General features: G+C 32.0%; 1 protein-coding gene across 7 annotated transcripts in view; it reads left to right on the top strand.

Annotated features, from left to right (window-relative positions):
- LOC114331461 (uncharacterized) overlaps window positions 1-18,943 on the top strand; it is a 562,400-nt gene that overhangs the window by 496,353 nt on the left and 47,104 nt on the right. Inside the window, exon 1 of one of the 7 annotated variants that reach the window (XM_028281045.2) lies at window positions 417-670. The exons of 5 other annotated variants lie outside the window; for them this stretch is intronic. In XM_028281045.2, the coding sequence (XP_028136846.1) occupies window positions 669-670 (2 nt within the window). In that variant the 5' untranslated portion in view covers window positions 417-668. Of the gene's footprint in view, window positions 1-416; window positions 671-5,550; window positions 5,678-18,943 lie in introns of those variants that run through there. One more of the 7 variants, XM_050651605.1, reaches the window with a different exon arrangement.

Below are 18,943 nucleotides of genomic sequence, written 5' to 3'. Positions count from 1 at the left end.
AAATTCACAAAAATGTGCTTGAAATGTTGATTTCAAATTAGTAACGACTCATTAAATTCATTCGAATGACACACTACACAAAACTAGTGATCTCACTACTAACTTTTATACAAAAGTTTTGAATGATTATCTCAAGTTCAAAAATTTGAATAGTTTATTTTGTATAAATAAATTTGTAAATATAACAACTCTTTTAATATAATTCTTAAATATCGTCTAAATATGGATATATCGTATTTTAGTGAACAATATTATCTCGGCAGAAGTATCGATTTTGGCGCTTTATCATCATCATCTTTACACTTCTTTGAAACAAGGGAAATTTCGGCGGGACGCCCTCTAAAAGCTATATAGCCACACGTCATTTTCTTTCAGCTTCATTATCGCGCCGATTACCTGTTTGGAGTTATAAATAGGTCGTCTTAAATGTGATCCTGTCCCACTAATGAAACGCTTAAGTACGTAGGAGGAAGGCGGTGTAGAGATCATTATCGATATCATTACGTTACAAAACGGTAGAGTGAGTTGAGTTAGGACATCTCGACAGTGCGCAAAGTGCGACTGACTCAACGCAAAGTTTATTCGTCGGGAGTTTTGACTGAACCTTTTTTATTTCGTAAATTTTAGTTAGTTTTATCGTTGATCCGGAGTTTCTGTAGAAAATTTAAATGTAAGTATTTTTTCTTTTTGATAATCTAAACGCAAAATGTTTCACTAAATTACAGAAAATTATTTAACAGAATGATGCAGTAGAATATTTTTTTTTCGTATTTTAATAAAATTATCTATCTGCGTGAGTCAATAATGTTTGCATTTTGTTTTTTATTTAAAGATTGATACATTTTTGTTGTAACTTTGTTGGTTTACAATAAAAAAATAAAGATATAATGGTAACTGCTCGGTAATTTAAAACTATTTTTAACTAAACCATTTGTAGAAGATTCCTCTAATTTTTTCTAGCATCTAATACATTCTGCTTCTGTAACCTGAACTTAAGAATTAATTAGATACCATAAACTCATACTCGATAAACACTTCTTTCTTCTTCTTTAAGTGCTGTCTCCGAATCGAAGATTGGATATCATATTGAACTTCATTTATACCAGTTCCTCAAAATTTTCAACCATGGCACTCTCCTTCTTCCTAGACCTCGTCCTCCTCTTATCTTTCCCTGTATGTATTAGCAATCTTAATATATTTTCATACCGCGGTCCCCTCATTACGTGACCCAAAGGTTGTTTCTTTTCTTATTTTTATTGTGTTTATTATTTCTTATTTTTTGCCCATTTCTCGCAATACTTCCATGTTTGTTTTCTTTTTATCATTCAATATTCGCTTGTCCACTGCTGGACATAAATCTCCGTCATAAAATTCCATGCATCTATTTCGATCTTGTGCAAACTTGTTTTCTTTTGTATCAATGGTATTCTCAGCATCCTTCTGGAACACCACATTTCAAATGACTGTAGCTTATTTATCTGTTCTTGCTTCAGCGTCCAACGTTCAAATTCACATTGTAGTGTAGAAAACAAATAATATTTCAGAGCTCTTCCTCTCAGTTCTAATCTGAGGTCTTTATTACAGATTGTTTTCATTTTTACAAACGCATTTCTTGCCCATTCTATCTTGGCCCTTATTTCTGTTGTTTAATCTTGGCCCTTATTTCTGTCTAACATCTAGGTTCCCAAATATTTGTATTTATCAACACTTTCTATCGATACATTTTCCAAATTCATGTTTGTTTGTACATTTGTTTTCCTTGTTATTATCATATATTTTTTATATTTATTTTTAGTCCATATTTTCCACAGAAACTGCTTTTCGTGATTAGTAATAGTTGGAGTTATGCAGCAGAGATTGCCCTAATCACGGTGTCATCCGCATATCTTATGTTGTTAATAGATCTTCCGTTAATTATTATTATTATTCCTTCACTTTTAGATACCTATCCTTCTTTAAAATAGATTCACTATACTAATACTATATTATACATTAATTAGTAATGAAGACACAATATATCCCTGCCTAACTTATCTCCTGATTTCAATTTATGAAGTGAGTTCGTTATCGATTACAATTTTTGCGCTCTGATTCCAGTACAGGATATTCTTAAGTTCCCTTCTTCTATGTTTTTTATCTTTAGAATTGGGACTAATTTTTCATGTCTTACTTTTCCAAATGCTTTTTAAGAATCAACGTAACAAACATGCGCATCCCTATTTATATCCATGGTTATAAATATTTCTTTACAATAATTTATTTATTTTTTAATAATTTTGCAAATTTTTTTCTACCACATTAAAAATAATTTTTTAGCTTTTGAAATTTATCAGTTATTGTTCCTTATAGGCGGCATCCCTTTCAATGTGATTATCATGGTGGATTTTTTACCTGTGGATTTTATTTTTCTATTTGTGTTTTTCTCCCTTATACTTTCTCATCTATAATCAACTGCAGCTGTTCACATTTCTAATACCTTATTATATGTCATGTATGCTATTTTTCTTATTTTTGGTGTGTACAAGCTGCAATCGAGTGTTTATGAATCTTAAGATTCATCCGTTGGTTGGTCCAGCTATTTTTTGGAAACTGTCTGTTGTAAACCGATCGTACTGCAACCAGCTGGCTTATTGTACAACTTTCATGGATTCATTATGCCTATTCTAGGATTCTGGAACCTATACTACCGTGAACAGGTCTAGAGCAGCGTTTCCCAACCGGTGGGTCGCTACCCACTAGTGAGTCGCGGGCGGATTTCAACGTACATATTATACAGGGTGTTTCATTAATAATTGTCCACATAGTAACTGGACAAACCTTAGCACAAAATATGAAGATTTAACCTAAAACACTTAAATAAAATGTGGTTTCTTACTGAGTTACAGTGTGTTTTAACTAAAAATTTAAAAATTATTTTTGCTTAGAATTTTAAAACTATTCGACGTATCTTTTTCATACTTGGCAGAAAGTGCGACTACTATACACTCTACTAAATTATGATAACCAACCGTTTGTAGCTACTACCAGAGGCGTACGACAGGGGATAGTGAATGGTTGACCCTTCTCAAATTCTACGCCACATTCTACGCCTACGGAGGAATTACTAGTTTAGTGCCATTTTTAGATTCTCCAATACTTTCTACGTAAACAATATACTCCTCATTGGTAACGATAAAGTCATTAGTTTTCGAGATATTTGAAGTTAAATATGAAACGGCACAGTTATTTTGATTAATTTATGCTATGATTGATATGATTAAAATTTAAAAATTATTTGTACCCAGTGCTTTAAAACTATTTCGCGTATCTTCATCATACTTGGCAGAAAGTGTAGGTACTGTTCACCCTACTAAATTAAGATAAATAAACGTTTCTAGCTACTACCAGAGGCGTACGACGGGGGATAGTGGCTGGTTGACCCTTCCCAAATTCTACGCCACTGACGAAATTGCTATTTTAGTGCAATTTTTTGATTTTTCAATACTTTTTATGTAAAAAATATACTCTTCATTCGTAACGATAAAATGATTAGTTTTCGAGATATTTGAAATTAAAAATGAAGGGACACAATACATTAATCAAAATAACTGTGTCGTTTCATTTTTAACTTCAAAGATCTCGAAAACGAATGACTTTATATTTGCGAATGAAGAGTATATTATTTTCATAGAAAGTATTGGAGAATCCAAAAATTGAACCAAAATAAAAATTCCGCCAGTAGCGTAGAATTTGGAAAGGGTCAACCATTCACTTTCCCCCGTCGTACGCCTCTGGTAATAGGCAGAAACGTTTGTTTAACAGAATTTAGTAGTTTTTACAGTACCTATACTTTCTGCCAAGTATGAAAAGGATACGTCGAATAGTTTAAAAATGCTGAGCAAAAATAGGTTTTAAATTTTTAGATAAAACACCCTGTAACTCATTAAGGAACCACATTTTATTTAAGTAATTTAGGTTAAATCTTCGTATTTTGTACTAAGGTTTCTCCAGTTACTATATGGACAATTATTAATGAAACACCCTGTAGACATATATCATTATGGGTGTGGGAGGGTCGCGAATATCAAAAAACGTCAGAAGGTGGGTCGCCAGACATAAAAGGTTGGGAACCACTGGTCTAGAGGCTGAATGCCATTTGTTTGTAGAGTCACGTACTCATGCAAGATATGGCTTACCATTTCAGGTCTTATGCTGCACAGCTTGAGTCTCTGTGAAACAGTTCCATCTGTTACTATTGGTTCTTCTTAAACATGTCTGGTCTTAAAACTCACATTTTTTAGCGAAGTTGATTATTCGATATACATGCTAATTCAAAGTAAGCTTCGAGTTTAGTACTATTCCAAGATACTTATCCGATTCCTAAGGGGGCAAAAGGGTATAGGGTAAAGGGAAAGAAGAAGAAGGAAAGGAATATACTTTACTTCTCTTCTCAAATTCAGTGAAGCGAAGTACAATCTTCTTTCAGTACCCTGTGCGATATCGAACGTTGACGATGATATTGGCAATAATAATTTTTTTACGGCAGCTTTAAACAGATTACCGGTGGTCTCTTTATACCTTCTTCTTCTTCTTCTTGTATGACACTACAGCCCAAATTGAGCCTTGACCTCCTTTATTTTTTGCCTCCACCCTTGCTTGCCTGTGGCTGCTCTTCTCCATACACGGACTCCTAAAAGGGCTAGTGCATTGCTGTTTACTGTGTCTTCCCAGCGCTTTCTTGGCTTTCCAACCTATATCTTTCCCTGCATTCTAGCATTCAGTGCTCTTTTTGGTAGCCTACCCTCTCCCATTCTTATCACATGTCCGGCCCATTGCAATCTTTGTATTCGAATAAAGCCTGACAGGGGGGTTTCCTTATAAACTTGATAAAGCTCGCTGTTGTATCGACTTCTGAAGATTCCGTTTTCCCTCACAGGTCCTAGTATTCTCCTAAGTACTTTCCTTTCGAATGTGTCGAGTTTGTTTTTGGATGTTTCTTTCAGGACCCAGGCTTCACTGCCATAGCATGTTATTGGTCGAATTAAGGTTTTACAGATTCTCATCGTTGTATTTCGGTGGACACTTTTAGACAGAAATATATGGGAGAGGGCAAACGTCTGAGTCATTATTTTTGTTTTTTCTTTGTTAATTTCCAGACCTAGCATTTTGGTTTTGTATTTTTAACTCTGCGCATGTTTCCTGTGCTCCTGTTGATGTTCTATTAATAATATTAATAATATCATCGGCATAAGCGGCCAATTGAACAGTTCGGTTGATCAGTAGATTTCCTCATCCAGTTTGCATTTGCCTAGCTGCATACTCCAGTGCCAGGTTACCGCTCTTCATACTACTCCCGGAGATTTCGGAGCCAAGATATCTTTCTTCTGCCTGTGCCACTTCTTCCGGCGATCTTGCCCTGTATTATAAGGTGTAGAAGGTTATACTTCTCTGGATGTCTCATTACATGACCGAAATATTGTAAGTACGTAGGAGGAAGGCAATCTAGAGATAATTATCGATACCATGACATTACGTTACAAAACGGTAGAGTGAGTTGAGTTAGGACGTCTCGACAGTGCGCAAAGTGAGACTGTCGCAACGCAAAATTTATTCGTCGGGAGTTTTGACTGAACCTTTTTTATTTCGTAAATTTTAATTAGTTTTATCGTTGATCCGAAGTTCCTAAGAAAATTTAAATGTAAGTATTTTTTTCTTTCAAATAATCTACATGTATTTTTTCACCAACTTATAGAAAATTATTGGCCAGTTACTTATATCTTTAGTACACAAAGGTACCGGAACATACTTTTTCGTCTAAAATTATCTGTCTGTGTGTTGTGTGAGTCACATATTTTTGAATACTTATGTTTTTTTATCTAATGAGTGTGATAAATTTTTATTGTAACGTTGTTGATTTATAGTAAAAACCAGCGATATAATAATATAATATGATAACTGCTTGGTAATCGAAAACTATTTTTAACTAGACAATTCATAGAAGATTCCTTTAATTTATTCTGACATATAATATATTCTGTAACCTAAACTTATTTTATGCTTTAGTAATAATTACCATAAACCTAGACTTGATAAATATTAAAAGGTAAAGTTTTCAATTTTCAATTCTAATAGCAACGTTAATAATACTGAAAAATATACTGCTTGTCAAAAGTTAGGGATATAGAAAATTCTGCTGAATTTTCAGAGTAGATTTTTTCGTGAATAGATTAACGGATTATGCTAAATTTTTTTTATTATTTTAGATTTTGCTTTAGTTTTTACACAGTTATGCAAAGGTTTACTCAAACTGTTTTTTGTACTTATACCGGGTGGAAGAAAGAAATGTAGTTCTTATGTTAAGTTTGAGACGCCCTGTAGTGAGGACGAGGTACAAATGTGAGTATACATCGAAATCGTATTGTAGTCTTATGTTTTGTGAACATTTTGTTTTTTGAATGTCCCTGATATCTTTAGAAACAAAAAATAGATGGTTTTGTAATTTAACATGTGTTTTAACCGAAACAAAAGTTTGAGACACCTTGTAGAGAGAAAAAGGCACAAAGGTGAGTATACCTCAATATTATGTTGTAGTCTCATATTTTGTGAATATTTTATTTTTTTAATGTCTCTAATATCTTTAATAACAAAGAAACTAGAGGGTATTACTCTTTAATATGTGTTTTAACTGACGACATGCATCACATCACACATGTGAAACATAGAAACACATATTAAAGAGTAATACCGTCTAGTTTCTTTGTTATTAAAGATGTCAAAGAAATTTAAAAAATAAAATATTCACAAAACACGAGACTACAACATAATATCGAGGTATACTCACCTTTGTACCTTTTTCTTCCTACAAAGTGTTTCAAAATTTTTATTTCGGTTAAAATACATGTTAAATTACAAAACCGTCCATAGTCCACGTGGCGAGACCGCTCCCGTCTAAAAAAAATTTCTGATTCGGCTTCTTTGTGGATTTCCATTCAAAAATGTCCCCTTTAAAGAAATCTGAAGGGTGCCGGGCGGAATTTTTGGGCAGAAATTGTTTTAACAGTTTTTTTGCTCTTTAACATATATTTTTAGATTTTTTGGGCCAATCTAAACAAGAAAGGTATCTTGTAATTTTTCTCAGAAATTGGTAGTTTTGGAGTTATAGGCGATTTAAAATCTGAAAAATGCGAAAATACGCATTTTCGAGGCTTAAAAACTCATATTTAAATTAGTATTTTTGAGGTTGCCAGATACTTAGATTGAACAATGAACATTCAGCTTCAAGATTCTGAAGAGTGATCGCTGTATCTTTAACTTATACCGTTGTTTTTTAATTGTTAAATATGCGTGTTTATCCGATTTTTTTGCCGGTGCGGCGCGCTCAATTTCAAAAATCTCCTATTCTCCTCCGAAAAATATTTTCCCTAAATTCTTTGAGACATTCTAAATAAAATAAGTTTCTTGACATTTTTCTCAAAAGGTAACAGTTTTTAAGTTATAAGCGATTTAAAATCCGAAAAATGACAAAAAAACGCATTTTCGGATATTAAATCGCTTATAACTTTAAAACTATTAACTTTTGAGAAAAATGTCAAGAAACTTATTTTATTTATAATGTCCCAAAGAATCCAGAAAAAATATTTTTCGGAGGAAAATAGGAGATTTTTGAAACGGAGAGCGCCGCAACGGCAAAAAAATCGGATAACCACGCATATTTAACAATTAAAAAACAACGGTATAAATTAAGGTTAGACGCGATCACTCTTCATAGTCTTGAAGCTCAATGTTTAAACTTCAATTTAAGTATCTGGCAACCTCAAAAATACTAATTTGAATATGAGTTTTTAAGCCTCGAAAATGCGTATTTTCGCATTTTCCAGATTTTAAATCGCCTATAACCCGAAAGCTATCAATTTTTGAGAAAATTTACAAGATACCTTTCTTGTTCAGACTGACCGACAGAACTTAAAAATATATGATCTGTAGCAAAAAAACGTGATCTTTTGTATTTGTTTAAAAAATTGTTTAAACAATTTCTGTCCAAAAATTCCGCCCGGCACCCTTTAGATTAAATGTCCCCTTGTTTAAAGGGGACATTTTTGAATAGGAATCCGCAAAGAAACCGAATCAGAAATTTTTCCAGACGGAAGCGGTCTCACCACATGGACTATCTATTTTTTTTTTGTTTCTAAAGATATCAGGGACATTCAAACAAAAACATGTTCACAAAACATAAGACTACAATACGATTCTGATGTATACTCACATTTGTACCTCGTTCTCCCTACAGGGTGTCTCAAACTTAACATAAGAAAAACATTTCTGTTCTTCCACCCGGTATAAGTACAAAAAATAAGTTTGAGTAAACCTTTTCACAATTGTGTAAATACTAATAGACAAGGCGAAAACGGCGGGTTCGAAGGGAAAAATATTCCCATGAGATTTTTTTGCATAATCACATTCGTGAGACATCCCAGAATAAGGTTCAAGAAGTCGCCCATGTGAAAAGTGGGCCAATTTTTTTTAACAATTTTTTTTTAATCAAATTGCAAGAATCAATATTTTTGGCCTGAACAATTTTTTCTTTAATTTTTTGGACCATTCTGGACAAAAAAGGTCTCTTATAATTTTTCTCTAAAGTTGATCGTTTTCGACTTATAAGCAATTTAAAATTGAAAAAAACGAAAAATGGCGATTTTCAAGGCTTAATAACTCGGTTAAAAGTTATTATTATGAAAGTCAATATATGACTAAATCAAAGTTTAAAGCCCCCCCCTACAAGATCCTGAAGAAATTTTTGTCATTATTTTATTACTAAGCTGTTATTTTTAAGTAATAATAATAAGCGCCATGCACATGTGCGGGGCTGTAAATGCTGAGTGCGAGAGAGAAGTCATTCCAGCAGTCCAATTGTGCATCTTACTCGCACTCACATTTACAGCAGCGTCAATACGATCTAACCACTTATTGTTATTAATTAAAAATAACAGCTTAGTAGTAAATTAATGACACAGATTTCTTCAGGATCATGTAGCGGCGACTTTAAACTTTGATTTAGTCATTTTCTGACTTTCAAAATAATAATTTTTGACTGAGTTATTAAGTCTTAAAAATGGCCATTTTCGCGTTTTTCAAATTTTAACTTGCTTATAACTCGAAAAAGATCAACTTTAGAGAAAAATTATAAGAGACCTTCTTTTTCCAGAATGGTCCAAAAAACCTAAAAAAAATTAGTCCGGACCAATAATACTAATTTTTGAAATTTTATTAAAAAAATTGTTAAAAAAAAATTGGCCCACTTTTCTCGTGGGCGACTTCTTGAACCTTATTCTGGCATGTCTCACGAATGTGATTATGCAAAAATATCTCATGGGAATATTTTTCCCAACGAACCCGCCGTTTCCGCCTTGTCTATAAAGAAAAATCTAAAATAAAAAAAATAGCGAAATCAATCTGTTCGCGAAAAAATCAACTATGAAAATCAGCATAATTTTCTATATCCCTAACTTTTGACCAGCAGTTTATTAAAAATATTACTGAAAGATTTTTAAATTGAAAGCTTATTGGTCCATTTCCCTGGTAACACCTCCATGGCTTCTAAAATTTGCAAGCTAGATGGATGCTGCGGTGAAGACAAGAAGGAATTCTAAAAAATTGCAATTCACAACCCCCGTCTGCAGCTTGGTAAAGTTCTAACGGAAAATGGACCTAAATGGATTGAAAACTTTACCTTTCAGTTGCCAGATGACGCTAGTCACCTACTCCATACACGTCAGTTGCAATGTGGGGATAAACTTTCATGGTTTGGTCACTTCGAGCAGAGAGCAGCAAGCCTACGCCTCTCCGATGAGACTCCAATAAGAGTCGAAAATCGTCGATTCAGAGTGCTGGACTGCGCTCCCTGTTCTAAGTGAAAAATAAGATTGTTTTGCCTTCACATTGCAACTGAATAAAAATGATATACATTTTTATTTGATAAATATTCCTTTCTCCATCTTTAAGTGCCGTCTCCTAATCGGAGGTTGGATATCATCATCACTATCTTTACTCTATTTACCGCAGCTCTGAATAGTTCTATTGAACTGCATTTAATTAACCAGTCCATTTAATTTTTAAACCATGACACTCTCCTTCTTTCTGTACTCCTTATACTTTTTTTACATTTCCCTGTATTACGAGTCTTAGCATTTCTTATCGCTGTTCCTTAAGAGGAAACAGTAGCGATCAACAGGTAGCGAAAACGTGTTCCAAGATTGCGGCTGTAATTTTGAATATTTTTTCGAGATATTTGGCACACGTATTCGTAATATATTAAAGAATGGCGGTACAGAGCCCAATTTGAAAAATATATTAATATGTGGAAATTACTCTGTAATTAAATACAATATTAAAAAACGCTGGACGGAAGGGCCGCCCGAGAACTTTATCGTACCGATCTATTATCGTTATCGTACTAGATACTGGCATTCTATAAAAATAACAAAGTTACTCGTTATTTTGATATTTTAGAAACACCTTGCATACTTGAAAATATTTTATGGTTCTACGCATCATTAATTCCCGCATTTGAGAAAATGTTCAGGGACACACTATAGATTATTGCATAAATCAATAGAATATTAGTCATACTTTCATTTCAAATTAGTCCATTTTTCTGAGAAATTAATAGTTTACAATATTTGCATTTTACTGCATGGATTGTAATGAAATTTTGGGAGTACCCCAAAGCCTAATCTCCTAATTAAAAGTCTATCCTATATACTATGGCGCTTTTATCATGGGGGCGGTTCTCACCACTTCTCGGGGATAGAACATTTTTATTTTCGAATTGCATGGAGCAAAAGGAAGAATTTTAAGAAAATTTAAAAATGCGCTCTATAATTTGATCTTATTTTTTTCACCCGTCCAACTTTTTGAAAGTAGAAATAACACTATATTAAGAGGTACTGCAAAAGAAAAACAATGCATTTAAATTCTGGTGAATGAGGGGTTAAATGAATGTACTTCTCATTTTTCCTTAAAGTACATTAGTCATATATTTTTTGCACCATATCTCGCTTAGTTTGAATGTAACCGACATTTAACGGTGCTCGTTTTAAAGGCCTTTTCAAACACTACAAAAGCATGAGCACTTTGAGCATGCACCAAAAAAGAAACTCTTTTTACCTACCATATCTCTTTTTGTATTATAAATAGAAAATTTACGAAGGAACGAATCTCTTTGTTATTTATAATTAAAAAAAAATTTTAAATAGTGTTTTTAGTTTGATGCATAGTTTTTAAGGTATTCACAAAAAACCGTCCGAAAACGTGTCATTTTTAAATGAAAATGGCCAATTTTCAACTACGCATAACTCAAAAAGTATTGAGTTCTCAAAAAAAGTATAGATCAGTTTTTGCTTAAAAATAGGTTCTCTAGCCATGCTTATTTCGATCAATAAATTTTCCAACCCCTTGTAGGGGTGGGAATTGCCCCAAGATAAAAGCGGCATAGTATATAGGGTAGATTTTGTTTCTTGAGCTATTCCCTACTTACTGTGAAAATATCAAGTACATCGATGTAGTAGGATGGAATTCGGAGCCAAATATCCTCATTAACTGCCCTATAATAATGCTCTGCTATGATCGCGTGAGAGGGGACACACACAAGATTCTAGCAAAATTTCAATTTTCTGTAACTTTTCGAGTTTGTGAGTTACAGCAACGAGTTTTATGTCATTGGAAAGATAATTTTACATTCTTTCAAAATATGTAAAAACATACAGGGCGTATGTAAAAAATTAAGATTTTTTTTCATCTCCGGTTAAACCGGAAGCCATGTTGTGGGTAAAATTTATTGTGCTAATAGATATCAAAGTACTATATATGTCTGCCAAATTTCAAATTTTAGTTTGTATTACAGAGGTAGTTACGGGCACTCGAATATTTTTTTATAAAAAATTCATAACTCCCCTCCTATGAGGAGTTAAGAAATCTGACCAATGTTATTCAATTTACCGATAGGATATCAAAAATATATTAAAAAAGAAACAAATTCCTTGCAGTCATTTTTGAGAAAATTTAGTTCAAATTTATGTCAAATTTTGACCCCTTAAATATAGGCAACCCATAACTTTTTCTGAAAAACGATAATATTCTTGTTATAGCCCCATCTTTAGGCTATATAAATGTTCTTTCAAATTAAATTTATCTTAAACAAGTTTTTAGATTGATAGGGAAATGTATCGGGTGGGCGGTCGGCTATGCTGGCCGCCATTTTGGATTTGGAAATGTCAAATTCCGTATTCCTATTTACCTATCGATGAGCTAACTTTAATTTAAATTTCATTCGTTTCGGTCAAAATTTACAAAAATTGGCTCCAAATAACCTCCCTATTTTGGCCCCCCTTTGAGATGTTTTTTCAAAAGCTTAGTTTCTCGACAAAATTCTCTTAAACTTACTCATACCGAATTTCATCGAAATCGGTCCAGTAGTTTTTGCTGGGCGGTGGCGACATACGTACGTACATACGTACATACTTCCGACATTTTTTGTTTATTTGCTTTTTAGACTAAGGGGGACTCAAAACGTCGAAAAAAGTGAAATCTGAAAAAAAATTCTTTGCACGATCCTATAACTTTATCTATTATACTCATACTGCGTATGTAGTACGATAAAGTAAAAAACGAGCTTGTACCACCATTAAGAAGAACATAAAAATACACTTTCTTCAAATAAACTTTTTTATCCGATGCCTAGATTTTGTGTCATTTTGGAACTACTAATGACATAAAAAATTTTGGTAGTTCCAAAATGACACAAAATCTAGGCATCGGATAAAAACGTTTATTTGAAGAAAATGTATTTTTTTGTTCTTCTTAATGGCGGTACAGACTCGTTTTTTAATATTGTATTTAATTACAGAGTAATTTCCACATATTAATATATTTTTAAAATTGGGCTCTGTACCGCCATTCTTTATTATATTACGAATACGTGTGAAAATATCTCGAAAAAATATTCAAAATTACAGCCGCAATCTTGGAACGCGTTTTTGCTACCTGTTGATCGCTACTGTTTCCTCTTAATTACGTGCCCCATATATTGTAACTTTCTGATGTTTATTGTATTTATAATTTCGTGTTTTTTGCCCATTTCTTGCAATACTGTTTGTAATATTAGGAATTATATCTCTAATTTACAAATACTCTTTTCCGCTCTTTCGTTCATTTTTAACAATAAAAAAAACATAAAAACCAAAATAAATATTTTTCACACGGTTATTGGCCATTGTTATTTGTTTTTAGAATAAAATTATTAGTTTCTTGATCCCTATTACTATATTATTTTATTTATTACTTAATGTTTCCTATCTAATTGCACTTTGTATTTTTCTTTTAATTTAAGTATATTAAGGAATCTTACAATAGAAAACTTCTTATTTAAATTATAAGTACAAAATGTCGCTAATTGGCTATGCCAAGGCCATAAAGAAATAAAAAAAAGTACAAAATGCATTTAATTCGTAAGTATCCAATTTTCCTGAAGCTACAAAATAGCGCATTGTTCTATATAGCTCTGATTGTTGCACGGTGTCGAAAATCCTGCTTTAGTTATTTACTTTTGCTATGGCCCCAGGCGAATTGTCAACTAACAAAAGATGAAAATCAAGTTTCTGTTTTCCGAGAGTCGCTTTTCTTTCTCGTGCATTATTTAATAGTCAATGTTTGTATGCCAGCATAAACTTGTAAACAACTTGCATTATTCTGATATATTACTCCAACCGTTTCTATAGCTCTAAGATAATCAGTTGTTTTGGTGATGCAACAGATTTTAAATATGAAAACCAAAAGATAAATAGTTACCAATAATTGATATTGATATCTAAAAAGTGTTATATTACAATAAAAATTCTTATTTAAGAATTTAATGTCGAATTACGAAATAAAATATACAGGGTGTCCAGAAACGCTTCTGATAAACGATGATAAAGAGTGTTTGGATATTTAAACCAATTTAACCCAATTCGTGTCACGCGCGTAAGCCTAGAGTGGGTTTAGTTGGTAGGCATAGGCATAGGTATAACACACTATAAGACGGATGTATGATACATCCGTGTTAAGTTGTGCTCACTACGGAGAGCAATGGATTGTATCCTCGCTCCGACCCTCGCTCCCTGGTATTTATATTCGTTATATTCGTGAATTCTCGCATTTAAAGTAATGTATTTATTTTACATAGCGATCGATAATATAGTTGATCGCTATGTAAAATAAATACATTATTTTAAATGCGAGAATTCACGAATATAAATACCAGGGAGCAATAGGAGCGAGGATACAATCCATTGCTCTCCGTAGTGAGCAAACCCTTACAAGATGTAGCCGCAGGCAAGACCCCCAGAGGGGAACTGCGCTCGGATGTACCTCGTTTACTCTGAATCCAACACACGCCAGGTACGATTCTCCTAGTACGGTCTTTATAAGATTCCCACTCACACAAAAAATAAAGTACTAAAAGTTACTCTTACTTTAAGTCGGTAGAATACACCGCATTTCTTTTGAAAATTTTTTTCAAATTCAACAAACGAAAAATTTTCAAATCGATTATTCTCGAAAACGGTGTATCCTATCGGCGTAAAGTATCCATCCTTTATGTATCCATCTTTTAATACTAGAATAAAAGAGAGAAACAGAAGTAAAGACAAAAAAGTTATACGATATAATAACCGTTGCCCTACCCGAAACGGACACCTATGGCCCGTACTAGATATTTGCATTTGATAAAATCGATTTATTTCTGGAAGATAAATAGGCGTAAGTTATCGTTTTTCTAAATAGAAGCGTTCTGGAGGTATTTAAAAAAAACTGATCACAATTCGTCATCTTCAAAAACCTTTAACTCCTTTAAGAAGCATTTTCAGACTAGGTGAATTGGATTAAATTGCCTTAAAATAATTAGCTGAAGAATATCCGGTCTTCGTTTATCATGAGGGTTTCTGGACACCCTGTATACAAATTATATAAAAATGTATATTCTTGAAAAAGCCAGCAGGATTTATCTTGGCTCAATACTTATGTTGCTGTTATGCACATACCAAACTGACTGCACTTTTTTTTTCTATTTTTCTTTCTCCTTGATTTTTACACTGTATATCTCTACAATATTTCATTTTCACTTGGCGAGTGTCTAGATACCATCCCTGTAACTTAATTCAGCTATCGTCTGATTTTTGAGTCATGTACCACCAAATATTTTTATTATTTTTGGTACCACCTAACTGAAATTACTATCTAGATAGGTGATCTAATTAACTATAAAGTGGTGTGGATTTTGGCTGTTTTGCGTTTTGTGTACCACCTCAAATAATGGTGTGTACCACTAGTGGTACATGTACCACATATTGAGAAATGCTGAGTTAGCCAACTACGTCATTAGAAATTGGAGAAAATACTTGTGTTAATGTTTTGTTTATGATTTTATTCATAGAGGCTTCTCCCATTAAAGCATTCTATTCGTTTTTATAGCTTTTTTGTATTTATTTAGACATTATTCTAAATGCCTAACGGCAACAGAAGGGTTATGTTTCTTCAAAGATTTTTCTAGGGTCTTGCTTTACCAAACAGTCTTCCAGTTAATTCCCTGGAACTATTTTATGCACACACTTTATTATCTCGTGCTAGTTTATGAAGAAGATCTTTACAGATTTTCACTAGTTTTGACTTTTTACATAGTTTTTCTAACTCTAATGTAGAGTCTTATCAGTGAACTAAATTTGATCGCTGATAATGTAGAAGATTACTTATTGCCCAGATGGTTCATTGTATTAATTTTCTCAGTGAAGGTAATTTCTGGTAGCATTATATTATCTGATAGCATCTGAAAAAATCATTCCTATGGTACCAGTGATCTGCCTATTTAAGACATCATTGTTTCTCAATTGACTTTTTTGTTTTATATCTCAGAATAGTCAAAAATATCCAAAATCCCTAGTCTATGCAAAGCTGTCTGTGTAGATAATTGGGAGATAGTTGTGGAGGTAGTTGGTTCTCATGTATGCCATTTTGAGTGTCCTTGGGAATAAAAATTATTTCGGTTTTTGTTTCTGAAAGCTATCTGTTATAAACCGGAGGGCCAATTGGCTTACTGTGCATCTTCCATTCATTTATGATACCCATTCCAGGATTGTGGAACTTTGTACCAGCTTATATAGGTATAGTGGACGGGTACCCTATACATTTCTAGCGACTCCTTTGTTTCGACCCCTGCTATACAATGTCCCCTAGTCATACAAGATATGGTTGAGTGTTTCAGGTTTTCTGCTACAGAGTCTGCAGCTTAAGTTTCCATGAAACAGTCTATTGGATGCAGATGCATCTTAACTGGCTCGTGTCTAGTATTTTGTTCCTTCTGCTTAACGGATTATTATTGTCAACTTTTTAATTTTTGTGGTTTCCTCTATCTAACACATTTTCCTTCATTTCTGTACGTTTTAAGTTAAATTGAGAGCAAGTCGTACAAATGTTGATCTTTTGTTTTAATTGTTGTGTTTCTTTTGCATTTCGATTGTATTCGATTTTGTATTAAACTTAGAGTTCGACTATCAATCAGATATCTTATTTTCAAGGGTATTTGATTTTATATTTTATTAAGACAGACATGGACTCTCTGCAAGAGTTTGCAACTAGTTTTAATTATTTATTTTTGCCTTTGACGATTAACTACACAGTTTTATAAAAATACGGTATGTAATAAAGCATTAAATTTGTGTATTGATCTGAACAAGAAAATTTTTAGTTTTCCCAAATTATTACTCTTACTAAATGTCAGCAGATGTTTTAGAAGGAAAAACATTACCATTGACATAGTTATCTAAAAATAGAGATGTACAGCATCTTGACATAAATAGTTTTTTTTTTGTTTAAGCGCCTAACATTCCAACATCATCATAAATATCTTAATTAATATAGAATATCCTTGATCGTTACATTTTATCAACACATTTTAGTTTTTATTTATTGGATGTTTTAATGTAGATCGAAAAGTTGCATTGTTTCGGAAAAAAATCAAACAAGCTTATACTTTTACAACCTTTTTGTTAGTTTATAAATATGTGAACATAAAAAGATCTCCTCACAGATTAAGCCGCTAATTGTTTATTAATTGCTTAAATAATTAAAGGTGTTTTGTATAAATAATTATGAAAATATTGGTGAAATTATCATTTTACTTTGATCAAAAATGTTTCTATTTTGTTTTTGATTATGCCGAATCCGAATCTAACATTACAATAAAATTCAAAAATAATTTTCCATATCGTAAAATAAACAGAAACTTTACTCTTAAGAGAAATTCATATTATTCGACATACTTCATATAAAATTAATAAAGTTTCATAGCTGATTGTTGCATCCTAGATTTTATACCATGCAGAACGTTTCATGAATACATTTTTTTCGTAAAATTAATAATAAAAATGTTTCCTGTAGGTTCCAAGTTACGCAGACATACTGCATAAGAGAAAAAAAAACATTTATTTTTTTTAATAAATTAAAAAATGGTAAATTTTACAGAAAAAAGTTTGGTTTTGTATAAACAATTTATTAATTGATATTTTTCGGTTTTCGTATTACACTTTTTTGTATTTTTTTTATTTTATCAAAAAGAAGTTGTTTATTTTCTTTTCAAAGTAAAATAATTTAGATTTTATGGATTACATCTTAAGATGTAAAAATAAAATATAAATATAAAATTGTAATATAGCCCTTTAAAATTGAGTAAGAACCTCTTAAAAATGGTATCCAGTAATTCTGTAAAACTAGGAAGTTTTCAAAAATTACATTTTTTGAGACGTCGCGTCTGTCGTAAAATTTTTAAGATTTTTTTAATGAAACATCGTTAAATTCATTGTTTGAAAAGTAATTTGTATAAGTTTCGGAATTTTATAGGTGAAATTGTATCATTAACACATTTTTAAATAATTTTTAAACAAAATTCATGTAAGTCCCACTTTACGCCCACACTGTACTTATGCACAATTTTTTTTTGTAGTATAACTATAAAATATCTTTTATGTTTTTCTTTCATTTCCAATTTGTAAAATTTAATTTTATCAACTTATTAAAAAGGTATGTTAAATTAAGCCATGCGATCGTTCCGTCAAACGCTGCCATACAGTACGCAAATGTTTGTGAGAGGGGTGACTCGAGCGTTATAAATAAAATAAGAATTTATGAAAAAAAAGTTTTTAAGAAACGCTTTCCTTTAGTTACGAGTGACTAAAATTAAAAATATTATAAAAAAATCAACCAAAAAGCAAAAAATTAAAAAAATGAAAAAATCTAACACATTCGTTATAGAAAAGCCTGGCGCGTCTTCATCGAATAAACGGTTTTCGCCCCACGCTTTTCTTTAACGAATGTGTTAGATTTTTTCAATTTTTTTTATTGTTTGCTTTTTGGTTGATTTTTTCATAATTTTTTATTTTTTACTTTTTGTCTTATATTTTTCAAACATTAAATATATGGTCATGTTTATTACGATATGTATAAAACATATGATGTACAAACATGAAAAGTAGTCGGAATCGGCAAAAAATTTAAAACTTTATTGTTTATTTATGTAGCATAACGTAAACAATTAACATAAAAAGTGAAATTATGTATAGTTAATATAATTAGCTACAATCTGTAAAAGTTTCAAGTTTCCTCATTGTAAAAAACAAGAGAATTTAAGCAATTTCCGTTAAAATCGTTTTTAATTTAAACAATTATTAATAAACATAAAAAAATTATTGACTATTTGTGTATTGTTCCCGCGAATACATATATCTGCAAATTTTCAGTCATTTGCATTGAAGAAAAGGCAATCAAATTAACTTCTAAAGATTTGACCCAAGCGATTGAGCTAAAGAAAAGCGTTTAATTAATACGCCAAAACGAATTCTAATGTTAATTGTAGCACAAAACGCCTCTACCGGTGGTTTTT

This window comes from Diabrotica virgifera, chromosome 5, assembly GCF_917563875.1.
Source record: "Diabrotica virgifera virgifera chromosome 5, PGI_DIABVI_V3a".
Taxonomy (NCBI): Eukaryota; Metazoa; Arthropoda; class Insecta; order Coleoptera; family Chrysomelidae; genus Diabrotica; species Diabrotica virgifera.
Note: the sequence above shows the minus strand (reverse complement) of the source record. Positions and strands in the feature narration are given on the sequence as shown.